The following is a 12755-nucleotide window of genomic DNA, read 5'->3' on the forward strand; positions in this document are numbered from 1 at the left end:
GCACAGCCCCTCACGGCACCGCAGGGTGCTGGGGTGGCCGGGGGGGGACCCTTCTGGTGCAGGCAGGGTGTCACGGTGCTGGAGCCCTGCCCTGGGGGGCGGCTGCAGCCCCCCCCCGCCTTCTGCCCAGGCACGCTTCCGCTTTGCTGAAGGGCGGCCCCGGGTTTCGGTGCTGCCGTTTGCCCGCCTGCGGGGTGGGTGCCTGGGGGTGCCGAGGGTGCCGGGGCCGAGGTAAGGTCCCCTGCTCGGGGCAGGATGCAGGTAGAGGGAAGAGGAGGGAGTGGGGGGCTGTGGTTTGGGGTGTCCCTGATTTCCTGCGTAGTGGCTGCGGGGTAGGGGGGAAGCGGGGTGCCCAGAGCCTGCTCCGTGCATGGCCCGTGCTCCTTGTGCCGTCCGTCACCTCTGCCCAGACCTCCGTCCTGCCCGGGCATTGCATCTCTGGGCACCAAACCAGGAGGCGAGGGGAGGAAAAGCCGTGCTCCTGCTTGAAAAAATGGGGCTGCACTCACCCGCAGCAGGGGAAATTTCATCCCCGGCTGCTTGGGTGCTCTGGGCACAGCACTGCCCTGTGCGCGCCCTCTGGGACGGGGCTTTTGCAGCCGACGAAGCCTTGGTGCGATTTACACGCGCACACCCCGACACCTCTTGGTTGATATGGAAACGAGTCAAATTATTTAAAGGAAAAAAAAAAAAAAGGGCTTGTGTTAAGGCACGTCGTTATGGTAACACAAATTATAAAAGTAACTAGGCTAGGGACCAGGCACGTTGCTTTTGGATGCTGGGTGTTGTGCAGGCTGTGCTGGAGCTGGGGGCAGGGTGGGCAGCACGGGCGATGCTCGGGGCACGGCGGGCTGGGGCCGAGGTGGCCCAGGTGGCCGCAGCAGGCTCAGGCAGTGTGGGAAGAGGGGGCCCCAGCAGCATGCCGGGGCAGGGAGGTGCTGGGCAGCCGTGAGCCGTTGCGGTGCAGTCCCCTTTCACCAAAGCCGCCCCGTTTGCTTCCTCTGCCTGCTTGGGTGGGGTCTGGCACGAAGCGGGTGCTGCGGCCGGAGGCACTGACGCGCTCGCTGGGGACAGGCACCCGCGGTGCAGGGGCGAGGGGAAGTGTTTGCCACGCAGGAAATAGGAATGGGTGTGCACGCAGAGCCTGCCTGGACCCCGGTGCCATCAGAAAGCCCTCATCTTCTGCTGGCTCGCCACCCTCCCCTGCTGAATGTGAGGTATGCTGGGCAATGCATCCCCTCTTCTGGGGCTGGTGGATGAGATAAGCGTGACAAAAAGGTGCCGTGTCCCTTTGCGCCCTCCTTTTAGGCTGCAATTTCTGCTCTTCTGCAGCAAGGAGGTTGCTTCACCGCTGTGCGCTGCCTTTCCTGCACCCAAGAGCAGCTGTGCAATCACCCGGGGTGACAGGGTGATTTCTTCCTTCCCCAATTTCACCCTGCTCCCGGCTTGGCTGTCACTGTCCGCCCACAGGAGCGTGTCCGGTGCCTGGAGCAGCAGCGGCGGTGGCGATGGGCTCTGCTCCTGCAGCCTGCGGGGGTGGCTTTGCCGGGGCGTGACACAGACACGTCCCCGTCCCTGTGCTCCTGGAGGGACAGGCAGGCAGGATGAGCGCACGGTGCTGGCTCAGCACCAGCCCCGAGCCCGCAGCAGCGCTCGCAGGAAAGCTGGTCGCCCCCCTCCCTCTCATTCTGCTCCCTCCTGCTCGCAGCCACCTCTAACCTGGACCTTGAGAGCAAGAAAGCCGCCCACACCAAGCTGTCATGGCAGCAGCCCGTGAACGTCTTCCTGGCTGCCGGCCGCCCGCCGGGCATGGAGCAGCTGCACCAGGAGGCTCAGCTCAACCTCCAGAGCTTGCTGCAAGGTAGTGGGGCGAGGCGGTCTGGGGTGGCAGGGACGGGCACGGCTCTGGGTACGCTGCAGAGAGGCCATCTCCCCACGTGCGCTTGTCCAAGCCATTCCTTCGACCTCACCAAGCCGCAAAAGTCAGGTCCCCAGGAGGTCCCGGCCTCCAGCAGCCCGTCCTCCTCACTGGTCTTCTCCCAGGTCCCTGCTGAAGCCATCGCAGTGACCGTGGCCAAGAAGTGGCAGCGCCTGGGGCTGCCGAGCAGCCGCCAGCCCCGCGGCGCGTTCCTGCCCGCGAGGAGGGGGCCGGGGCTGCCAAGCCGTTTAATCGAATCAGCATGGCTGCTGATCTTGTTTCCTTCCAGTTTCTTCATCGCGACGTCACGCAGCCTCAGATCAGATGCTTTACAGGCATCGATTAGATCAGCGGCCTGGCCTTCGCCCAACTTGTAATCTCATTAAGCCAGCCCGAGCAGACCTGGTTTCCGTGCGAGGCCATAACGACCGGCATTAATTAGCTCAACAATTTACAGGGCGGGAGATGCTGAGTTCCCTGCTGGCCATCCCCAGCCGGGCTCGCTGCCCCCTGAGAGCTGCTGCTTTCTCAGCCCTGGCCCCGCTCCACGGGATCTGCTGGCAGCACGGGCACGTTCCCCTTCCCTGCATCCCGAGCCGCCCGTGCTGAGCAGGGACAGGCAGACAGCCCAGGGACAGGCAGACAGCCCAGGGACAGAAGCCTTTGTGCTCCTCCTGCCACCCAGCTGGCAGCCGGAGCAGGGTCCTGCTGTTTCCCTTGCAGAGGAGTATGAGGAGCAGTACGAGAGCAGGGTGACCGGGCAGACCTTCCGCGCCGCCGGCCACCCGTCCCCCGGCACCCCCCCGGAGCCTTCGCCCCGTCCCCCGCCCTCCAAGCGCCTCGAGTTTGTGCTTATGGTGAGTCCTGGGGCCCTGCTGTGCAAGGAGCCTCGTGCCCAAGCATTCCCTGGGGCAGCGGGCCGGGGCGGTACAGCCCCAGCATCGGGTGGAGAAAATGGGTTGGCACGGCTGGTGGGACAGCAGGACCAGAGGTGGGCCTTTCTGTCCCCCCCAAAACGTCCCCTGGGGTGGGTTTGGATGGACACTCGCCTTTCCCTGCAGCCCCCGAGCCGGCGAGCCAACGACGAGGAGAGCAGCGGTGCCACCGCGCTGGGCGTGAGGCCACCCGACGCCTCCCTGAGCCTCCCCACCACCCCCGACAAGCAGACAGCCTGGCCCAGGGCCTTCCCCCTGCCCACCGTGGAGGAGAAGCAGTGGCACCAGCCCTGTTCCGTGCAGACCAACGTTGTCCCCATCAACGTCTCGGGTAGGGCAGCGGGGCCGGGACCCGGGGAAGGGTGCTCCCAGGGGGATGCGGGGTGGTGGGAGGGCAAGCTGGGGCTGCAAGCCTGTGTCCCTGCCGGCCCCGTGCGGACGATAGGGGACAGCAGTGCCACGCTCGTGTGTGTCATTCCCTGCCATCTCTCCTGCCATCTGCAACTTCGTGCATCCGATCCACCAGCCACGCTGCCATCCGGTCTCTCTTTTCTGCCACGCTGCCCCACCAGCCGGTTCTGTTGTCACCTTGGCTCGCACCACGCTCCGTCCGTCCATCCGTCCATCTGTCTGTCCTCGCGGGGCTGCAGCTCCCAGCAGCGCGGAGCTGCCCGGCCCTCGCAGACATCCCGTGGGCACGTCCAAGCCCTGGGGCCAGCAGCCGAGCGAGACGCACCCCATGAAAGCAAAAGATGTCATCCTGCCCTTTCCCTCCATGATGCAGAGACGTGCAGACATCCCTGCCGTTCCTCACGCCCTTCTGTTGCCCATGCCCGTGTCCCCAGCGTGGCCCAGCAGCCCGGTCCCATTAGTGACGAGGCGCAACGGTGCGGGGTCCCACCTCACCAGCACCGACCGGAGCCCGCTGCTCACAGCCTGTGCATCCCACCCCCATCCGCAGCATCTCCGTGTTCCCACCAGCTGGCACCACCATCCCCACCATCTCCAGCTCGCACCGCCTGGCTCACCGTGCTCCTTCATCCCCCCCGCCGCCCACCAGCAAGCCAGGGGACGCCCGTGGTGGCCGCGGTGGCCGCGTCCTGCCGGCCGCAGCGACGGTGCCGGGCTGTGTACACAGCGTGTTTGTTTTGGCTACAGGGCAGCACTTTGCTAGGCACGCGAGTGCTCGTCACTCCCTGTTTAACACAGAGACCGCGATGAACCCCAAGTCCACCCTGCGGCGTAGACGGACCATTATCGGATTCCCTAACATGTCCCTGCGAGACCAAGGTGACAGCAAGAACCGCGCAGCCCCTTTCTTGCCCCAGGAGTGCCCGGGCCCGGCTGGCACCCACCGGAGCCTCCCTGAGGATGGGCAGAGGCGCACCGGGGGGCTGGGACACCCCGGCCATGGGGATGTAAAGGCCACCACAGAGGCTCTGCACCCTCCGGGGGAGCTGAGGTCCTGGGCATGCTGGTGACACCGGCCTGGCGCTGAAGCTGGCTCATGACAGGGGACACCCCCCAGGCCCTAAGTCGGGGTTCAGCACGGTTATGGGGAGCAAAAGCTTCTGAGATTTCTCCTAGCAGTGGCTCAGCTCCACAGCTCCAGCCTGACCCCCTGCCTGTCCTCGCCGGCTGCGGGCAGACCCACGGTGGTGTGATGAGGGTGCTGGTGTGGCTGAGCGTGCTCATGGCACCCCCAGCACAGCCACGGAACAGTGTTTGACCCCATCAGCACAGCACCCAGCCTGGCTCGGGGACCTTGTCGTGCCAAGGAAGGTGCAGAGAAATCAGAGCCAGGTTCTGCTCAGAGGTGTGTAGGGACAGGAGGAGAAACCATGGCACCAAGGGAAATTCTCACGGTGTAGGAGGAAGGGATTTGCCTGTGACAGTGGTCAGCCACTGGGTCAGGAGCCCAGCAAGGTGTCGTGGTTCCTCCTGTGGAGATGGCCAGAGTTGAACTGGATGCCAGTTGTCGTGGTCTGGCTGGGCCCAGGCCCCCAGGTCCCTTCCCACCAGGTGGATCTGAGATGAGGAGGGACTGTGAGCCATCCTGTCCCTCTCTGTCCATGCCCCCACACGTGGAGACTCCTACCCCGGTGAGCTGCCCACGCACTTACGGCACGTCCCAGCCACCAGATGCCAGCAGAAGGGTTAACACAGGCTGGGACTGTCCCCAGCTGGGACGTGGCCACCCCAGTAGAGGGGGGGTAGGAGAACATCTGTCGTCAGCCCTTCCCTTGCAGCCAGCCGGGACGTGTTCCATGCACGGGCAGGGAAACAGCCCCAGAGACGGGCGGTGGGGCAGGAGGGTGCCACCGACCGCCTGCGGGGCAGTGCCCGGGGTGGTGCCAGCCCCCCCTCACCCCATGTCTGTCCTCGCAGGCAGCGCCAACGGCCCCGCGCCCACCACGCGCCCACCCATCACCGAGTCCCTGTCCTGCAGCTTCGAGCCCGCGAGCGGGGGGAAGCCCCCCCAGGAGATAAGCCCCCGCCAGCCGCTCTCTGCCCCATTGAGGAAGACCTTCAGCGACCTCGGGGGGACGCTGCAGGCACGCTGCTGCCCACCCTCCACCCCCATGGACAGCGTGGCCACCCCCGGCACCTGCAATGGGCCTCAGGGCACCCCCTTTCCCTCACCCTGGGGTGCCAGCTCCTTCGGCTACACCGCCCCCCCCAGCCCCACTGCTGGCCAGGGCGCCTCACCGGGCAGCTCCGGCATGGGCTCACCCGCCGGCACCGACCGGGCGGCCTCCTTCTTCATCGCCCAGGAGGAGCGCGTGGGGAGCGCCGGGCCCGGATCCTTCACTGCTGCGGTGCCCGAGTCCCCCCCGGGCTCCGGGGGCCCCCGGAGGTGTGATGGACGAGAGGCCAGGGTGAACTTCTCGCCGGCAAGCAAAGAGGAGCCGGAGCCGGCATCGGAGCCGTCACGCCTCGGGGTGGAGCGGGCAGGGTGCCGCTTCCGCGAGCGGTCACTGTCGGTGCCCACCGACTCGGGGTCCCTCTGCTCCGTGGACATCGCCTACGCCGAGGCCCGGCGGGGCAGCACCAACTGCGCCCTGGGCTACCCCAGCGCCGGCTCCGAGGGCAGCACCAGCACCGACAACATCTCTCTGGGGCCGGAGCCGGATGGCCAGCGGCGGCGGCGCTCCAAGAGCATCTCCCTCAAGAAGGCCAAGAAGAAGCCCTCGCCGCCCACCCGCAGCGTCTCGCTGATCAAGGACGGGCAGGACGGCCCTGCCGCCCTGGGGCTGCCCAGGGATCAAAGACCCAAGAGCCTGTGCATCCCGCTGGACCCCCCCAGCCACCGGCTGGTGCACGCGGACCCCCAGGGCAGGGAGCCCGACGGCCCGGCCGCCCCCCACCAGTGGTATCTGGCAGACTGGAAGACCGGTGATGCCTACCGGTCCCTCTCCGGCTCAAGCACGGCCACGGGGACCACGGCCGTTGAGTGCGTCAAGGCACGGGGCAGCTCTGAGTCCCTCACGTCCCCCTCCATCTCCAGAGCCACAACACCCTCCCAGCTCTCGGCGGAGGCTGACCTCAAAACCTCCTCCCCGGGCAGGCCCACGGGGCTGATGTCCCCGTCCAGCGGGTACTCCAGCCAGTCGGAGACCCCCACCCCGACCGTCCCCACCTCGGCCATCCTCGGGCACTCCCCACACCAGGTGCGGGTGAGGCCACTGGTCCCTGAGAGGAAGTCTTCGCTGCCACCCACATCCCCCATGGAGAGGAGCCCCAAGTCCAGGCTGTCCTTCGACCTCCCTCTCACACCACCCGCCCACCTTGACCTCTCGGGGCTGAAGATCTCCCTGAAGGGGAAGACGAAGGTCAGCCGGCACCACTCCGACTCCACCTTCGGCACCAAGCTGGCCCAGAAGACCAGCCCCATCCAGCCCATCATGCCCGTGGTCACCCAGTCCGACCTGCGCTCCGTCCGCCTGCGCTCCATCAGCCGCTCCGAGCCAGAGGACAATGCCGACGGCCTGGAGCACGCCGAGGATCCACCACGCGTCCCCTGCCCGGGCCCGGAGAGGAAGGTGAAGCCGCCGGTGGCAGAGAAGCCGCCACTGGCCAAGCGTCCCCCCAGCATCCTGCCCAAGCCCCCGGCCCTGCGGGAAGAGGGCCCCCTGTACCCTACGTCCCCACCAAGCATTGCTACCAAGGACGGCTTGGCAATGCTGCGAAAAGGGGAGCCGAGGAGGGGCCCGGGGGAGCCCCGGCGGCTCTCACAGGGCAGCCTGGAGGATGAGCCGCGGCCGGAGGGGGAGCGGAGGAAGGCCAAGGTGCCGCCGCCGGTGCCCAAGAAACCCAGCGTGCTCTACCTACCGCTCGCCCCAGCCCCGGTGCAGCAGGGAGGAGGTGTGGGGGACCCGGCACCCACCCCCAGCCCCATCATCACGCTGGACACCGAGCCCAGCTGCTGCCACCCCGACGCCGATGACCCACTGCCCACAGAGGTCCCAGGCACAGCACAAGCTGGCGAGACCCCTTTGGAGCAAGGTGAGGGTCTAGCTGGTCCTCCATGTTATACCCCAGGGAGAGGGAGCTGGGGGGGTCCCTCCGGGGGTCCCTCCCCATCGTCCCATGCATCTCATGGCTGTCTTCTCCTCCCTGCAAACAGGCAGCTTGTCTGAGGCCGGCACAGAGGAGAAGAGCTTTGCCAGCGACAAGACAGCCGACTCCATCGCGGAGGAGGACGATGATGTCTTTGTGGCATCCCGTACCACAGAGGATCTCTTCACCGTCATCCACAGGTAGGGCTGGTATGCGGTGGTGGGCACGGCTGCCCAAGTGGCCCCTCCAGAGCCAAAGTGGTTCTGTCCCCATCACTGGTGCCTGAAGTTTTCTGTGCTGGGGCTGGTGCTCAAGCTCAGGAACAAGCCCTTGGGAGGCTGTTGCTGCCTTGTGCGCTTCTGAGGATCTAAGGAAGAAATTTTTCACAGTCAGGGTGGTGAGGCACTGGAACAGGCTGCCCAGAGAAGCTGTGGGTGCCCCATCACTGGAGGTGTTCAAAGTTGGGTTGGACGGGGCTTTGAGCAACCTGATCTAGTGAGAGATGTCCGTGCCCATGGCAGGGGGTGGACGGGATGGTCTCTAAGTGTCCCTTCCAACCCAAACCATTCTGTGATGGATTTAGTAGAGCCTGCAGAAGAGGACCTGTGGCCAGGCTGGGTCACCATTTACCTATCAGCTTTGGGACATACTGGGGCCTGTCTACCAGGACGGGCATTTGCAACATGAGCAAAAGCTCAGCACATCACCCACCCTTCCATGGACCGGTCAGGTTGTCTTCCTGCCCCAACAGGGCTGGGCTGGTGCCATGCACTTCACCCCTTAGGTGCTGCCCTTCCCATTGCTGCGGGAACTCACCACATCCAAAGCGGTGGCAGCTCCAGCCTGGGGCTGCTCCCACCACTATGCTCCTTGTTGTTTAGGTCCAAGAGAAAGGTTCTGGGGCGGAAGGAGCCTGGTGACACCTTTGGCAGCCGGCCCAATTCCCACTCACCCGTGAAGACGTCGGGCTCACCAACAAGTGAGTCCCCTGGAGCAGTGGTCAGCACCGGGAAGTCCTCCAGCAGGAATGAAGATTTTAAGGCCTTGCTCCAGAAGAAGAGCAGTAAAACCAGTGCTGGTACCAGGCCGTCTGCAGCTGAACTGCTTAAGACCACAAACCCGCTGGCTCGGAGGGTCATGACAGAGTTTGCCCCTGAGCTGGATGGTGCAAACAGCCCCAAAAGCCAGCCCTAACCTTGCACAGACCCTTCCTGGCCACAAAGGGCTCGAGATGGCTGCGGGGGGAGCCTTGCTGCGAGCGGTAGCTTTAGGCACTCAGGTCTCTGCAGAAGGGGTGTCCTGGCTGTCTCGCTGGGGCTTCTCTCATGCTCTCATTTCTTCCTGGGCAAATCCTCTTTGGTTCCTCTCCGATGGGAGAGCCACCGTCAGAGAGGCAGTGTTGGGACCTGAGGCCCCCATGTCCCCGGCGGAGGCGGGCTGCTCGCAGGAGGGAAGAGGCAGGCATGCAGCACCGCAGCGGGGACTGTCCCCTGCTGAGCTGGCCCCAGGACCCGGCACCTCCTGTGGCACTGGGCTGGCAGCTCCCACTGCTCCTCGGGAACAGAGTGGGACAGCAGCCCCAGGCACCCTCCAGCACCCGCAGCAAAGCTAGCTTGAAACTGTTTGGTCACTCGGCATGTGGTACTTTAAATGGCTTTTTCTAATGCACAATGGTGATGATGTTTTTTTCTCTTTTATTTGACGTTGTACCTTGAGTTTCCCAGCCAAATGTCCTGGGTATGAGTTCAGCTGCAAACACGGAGATTTACTTTGGGAAGATGTAAGGAGGCTGTTTGGAAATGAGGTTGCTTTGGAAGAGCCACAAACTGTTCCCTCTCGTCAGCCAAAGCATCCTCCCTGCTGCATGGGGAGCGGGTGCCCCAGTGTCTGCAGCCCGTGCAATGACCTCAGGCCAAAACCCACCCCCTCAAAAGCCCCTGACAGTGCTACATTTCTGAGAGCTCTCCAGCCCTTGCTGTAAACACAGACCCCAGGGTCACTCCACTGCGTCCCCCAAGGAGCCCTGCTCCACCAGCCACACCATACAGGGTCCCTCCCAGGACAAGCATCTCCTGGACTTCAGGTGACTGGAGGCATGGAGAGTGCTTGGTCCTGGTGATGTGTGAAGGAAGGGGCTGCAGCAGGGCATCGCTGCCCAGAGGGGATGCCAGAAAGTTCCTTTCCTGCCTCTGCCTCTGGCATCGGACTGAAGCACCCTGCAGAAGCAGGGTGGACCTGCGCCTCCTGCAAACACCTGTGGCTTCCATTGCTGGGGGTCCTACAGCTGCTGGCCAAACACAGCCAGGTGCAGAAACACAGATGGACGTGCTCGGATCCACACACACGTTCCTCAGGGGGGTTCCCACCATCCTGCCCATGCCCAGGGGTTACCCACACTGCAGGGGCTCTACCCCAGCGCTGTCCCCATGCTGCCGACAGTGCCACCAAAAAGGGCCAGACAGTGCCTGCTGCAGAAACGGGGTGTTTGGGAAGGTTGTGCTTTATTTCCTCATGTATTTCCGCCAGCTCTGGCATACCCCCAGCCTCCCTGCGTGGGGGAAGAATGATGGGGCTGGGGCCAGGCAGCACCGGGGAGAAGGGGGCCGAGGGCACGGCTTCAGCAGGGCTGGGGTGATCCGTGCCAGCCCGGGGAGCACGGGTCCCTGTCCGGGGCCTGTGCTGGATTTTACTTGGAAAGAGGCTCAGCTCTCCTTGTGCTTACTTGTTGTTTTTGTGTTTTTGTTTTTGTTTTTTCCCCTCTCCCATTGCTTGCACATTGCTCCCTTCCCTCTCGCGGGGTTGCAGAATCGAGCCTGTAATTAAGGCTGAAAAACTCAGGAGAAAAAAAAAAAAAAAAAAAACAAAAAAGAGGGGGGGAGAGAAAAAACAAAAGGGAGAAAGAAACAAAAAACACAGGGGAAAAAAAAAAAACTCTCTTCCGAAAAAAAAAAAGGCGGGCCCGGGGCCTGGGGGCAGGCCCGGGGGCCGGCCGGGGCCTCACGGCGGCGGCGCGGGGCGGGGCGGGACGCGGCCATGGCTCCGAAGGGGAAAGGCGGCGGCAAGGCCGGCAAGGGTGAGTGGGGCCGGGGGGGAGCGGGGCGGCGGGCCCGGGGCCGGTAGCGGTTCCCCGAGGCCCGTCCCGGCTTCAGGGCGCTGCGTTGGCAGGCGGCGAGAGCGGCGGCGGCGAGAGCAAGGCGCAGGGCCCGAAGGGCGGCGGCAGCTCCGTTAAGGTGGGTACCGGCGGCACCGGGGCCCTCGCGGTGCCGCTCCCAGCGGGCTGCCACGGCCCCCTCTGCCCTCCCCCCAGGTGCGGCACATCCTGTGCGAAAAGCACGGCAAGGCCATGGAGGCCATGGAGAAGCTCAAGGCCGGGGTGCGCTTCAGCGAGGTGGCCTCACAGTACAGCGAGGACAAGGCCAGGCAGGGGGTAAGGCTGTCCCCCGAGCGGCCCCTCGGCCTGTCCGGCCCTAAAAGCGGTGCAGGGCGAGACACAGGGCCCGTCCTTAACCCTGATGGTTCCTTTTTCCAGGGAGACTTGGGCTGGATGGCCAGAGGCTCCATGGTGGGACCCTTCCAGGAAGCCGCGTTCGCCTTGCCTGTGAGCAGCATGGACAAACCGGTGTATACGGACCCTCCTGTCAAAACGAAGTTCGGGTACCACATTATCATGGTGGAAGGCAGAAAATAAAAGTGTGAATGACCATTAAGTTCCCAACTGCTTGAATTCCGAGAGTGTCCCAGGCACCTAGACCTTGCAGCAAGTTGGCTGTAAGCAGCAGCGTGCTTGGAGCCAGCCAGCCCTGCCGGTGTGGCAGGACACGCAGAGTACAGGACCCTGCACAGAGAGGTAAAGCATTCTGTGGAAAAGGTCAAATTAGAGCTTCATGCTTTAAATCAGCTTCAGCTTGCAGGTGAGTCTCTTCTTTTCCAGCTGCAGAGGTGCTGATCATTAAATGGTTTAGATTGGAAGGGATCTTAAAGATCAACTAATTCCAACTCCCTGCCATGAGCAGGGACACCTCTCACTAAATGAGGTTGCTCAAAACCCCATCCAACCCGGCCTTAAACGCTCCCAGGGATGGGGCATCCACAGCTTCTCTGGGCAACCTGTTCCAGCGTCTTGCCACGCTCATAATAAAGAATTTCTTCCTTATATCTAATCTAAATCTGCTTTCTTTTTGTTTAAAGTTATTACTCTTTGCCTTATTACTACCTGATAAGGAGTCCATCCCCAGCTTTCCTGTAGCCCCTTTTTTGTTTAGGTTTTAGAAGGTTGTTGAAAGGTTCCCTCAGAAGCTTCTCTTCCCCAGGCTCAACATCCCCAACTCCCTCAGCCTGTCTTTGTAGAAGAGATGCTCCAGCCCCTTGATCATCTCTGTGGCCCTCCTGAACACAGGGCTCTCACGAGAGCAGAGCAGAGGGGGACAGTCCCCTCCCTCGCCCTGCTGGCCACGCTGCTGTTGGTGCAGCCCAGGGTAGGGTTGGCTTTCTGGGCTGCAACTGCACATGGAAATGACGTGATCTGTCCAACTGAAAGCTCAGGCTTTTCCCTGCAAATCTAACCAACCTGAAAACGGGTTCACTAGGGCATTTACCCTTACCCCCACCAGGGAGAATGTGGACAGTTCACATGCTGCAGGTTCTGCTCCAGAGCTCAGACTAAGAGCCTCCCTTTAGTAGAGGCAGAATAATGCTAGAGCTAGAGCTCACAGCTGCTGCCCTGGGCAGGCTCCTCGTTCTTTCAGTTACCAAACCTTTACAAATACTGGAGGCTTGACTGAGCAGTAGCAGGGAGGGGGAAGGTGCAAGAGGAGTCCCCTTGCATAAAAAGTCATCCATACCTTATCTGATCAAAGCTCAGGGAAGAAACTGTAACTTGAATAAGGGAAGAGAAGCAGAAAAAGCACTAAACACTTGTCACTCCATCAGTTCCTCCACTGCTCAGCGTGCAGGACGTGTATGAAGCCTAGCAGACTGCACCTTGTCCTTCTGGTAGAACCAGCTAAATGACAGCATGACGGATGTGAGTGAAGCGGCTCAGCGTGTCTCCTACCTCCGTGACCTTAGTAATAAATATCCCGACGTGCTGATCCTCTGCCTGCTGAAAGACAACTCAAACTGGTGCTGTCTTTGCTGCAGGTGAGCATCCCGGTGTGTCAGAGGGCTTAGGATGGGGACAAAACAAAATCAAATAGCACAAAAAGGCCTTTCCCAAGATCACACGCAATGAAGATGCAAAACTGAAACCAGGGCAGGTCTTTTTCCTGCCCCACTTCTTGAGGTGTTTGTTTTGTTAAGAGAATGGGAGGCTCGCACAGGCCAACTAACACTCACAAAGCTCT

The 12755-nt window shown here is 62.7% G+C and overlaps 2 protein-coding genes across 2 annotated transcripts; both read left to right on the forward strand.

Moving 5' to 3' along the window:
- Positions 1 to 1609: 1609 nt before the first annotated feature.
- On the forward strand, positions 1610 to 9084 carry LOC118157270 (NHS-like protein 2; the record flags this gene model as incomplete). The annotated part of the gene is made up of 7 exons (XM_035311537.1): positions 1610 to 1861; positions 2642 to 2775; positions 2980 to 3184; positions 4012 to 4143; positions 5242 to 7359; positions 7481 to 7613; positions 8295 to 9084. Coding segments are annotated over 7 exons (3287 nt in total), but the record flags the coding sequence as incomplete, so codon positions are not given.
- Positions 9085 to 10431: 1347 nt separating this feature from the next.
- Positions 10432 to 11120, forward strand: LOC118157275 (peptidyl-prolyl cis-trans isomerase NIMA-interacting 4). Its single transcript, XM_035311545.1, has 4 exons — positions 10432 to 10486; positions 10579 to 10643; positions 10721 to 10840; positions 10943 to 11120. Exons 1-4 carry the CDS (start codon positions 10447 to 10449, stop codon positions 11099 to 11101), a joined length of 384 nt encoding a protein of 127 aa, XP_035167436.1. The 5' UTR covers positions 10432 to 10446; the 3' UTR covers positions 11102 to 11120.
- Positions 11121 to 12755: the final 1635 nt, after the last annotated feature.

This window comes from Oxyura jamaicensis (genome assembly GCF_011077185.1).
Source record: "Oxyura jamaicensis isolate SHBP4307 breed ruddy duck chromosome 4 unlocalized genomic scaffold, BPBGC_Ojam_1.0 oxy4_random_OJ106466, whole genome shotgun sequence".
NCBI lineage: Eukaryota > Metazoa > Chordata > Aves > Anseriformes > Anatidae > Oxyura > Oxyura jamaicensis.

Bases quoted from the DNA above. Each gene is read 5' to 3' on its own strand.
- LOC118157275 (XM_035311545.1), top strand. From the start codon at position 10,447: ATGGCTCCGAAGGGGAAAGGCGGCGGCAAGGCCGGCAAGG. The intron at 10,487-10,578 runs GTGAGTGGGGCC...CTGCGTTGGCAG, and splicing joins CGGCGGCAAGGCCGGCAAGG to GCGGCGAGAGCGGCGGCGGC. The intron at 10,841-10,942 runs GTAAGGCTGTCC...TCCTTTTTCCAG, and splicing joins AGGACAAGGCCAGGCAGGGG to GGAGACTTGGGCTGGATGGC.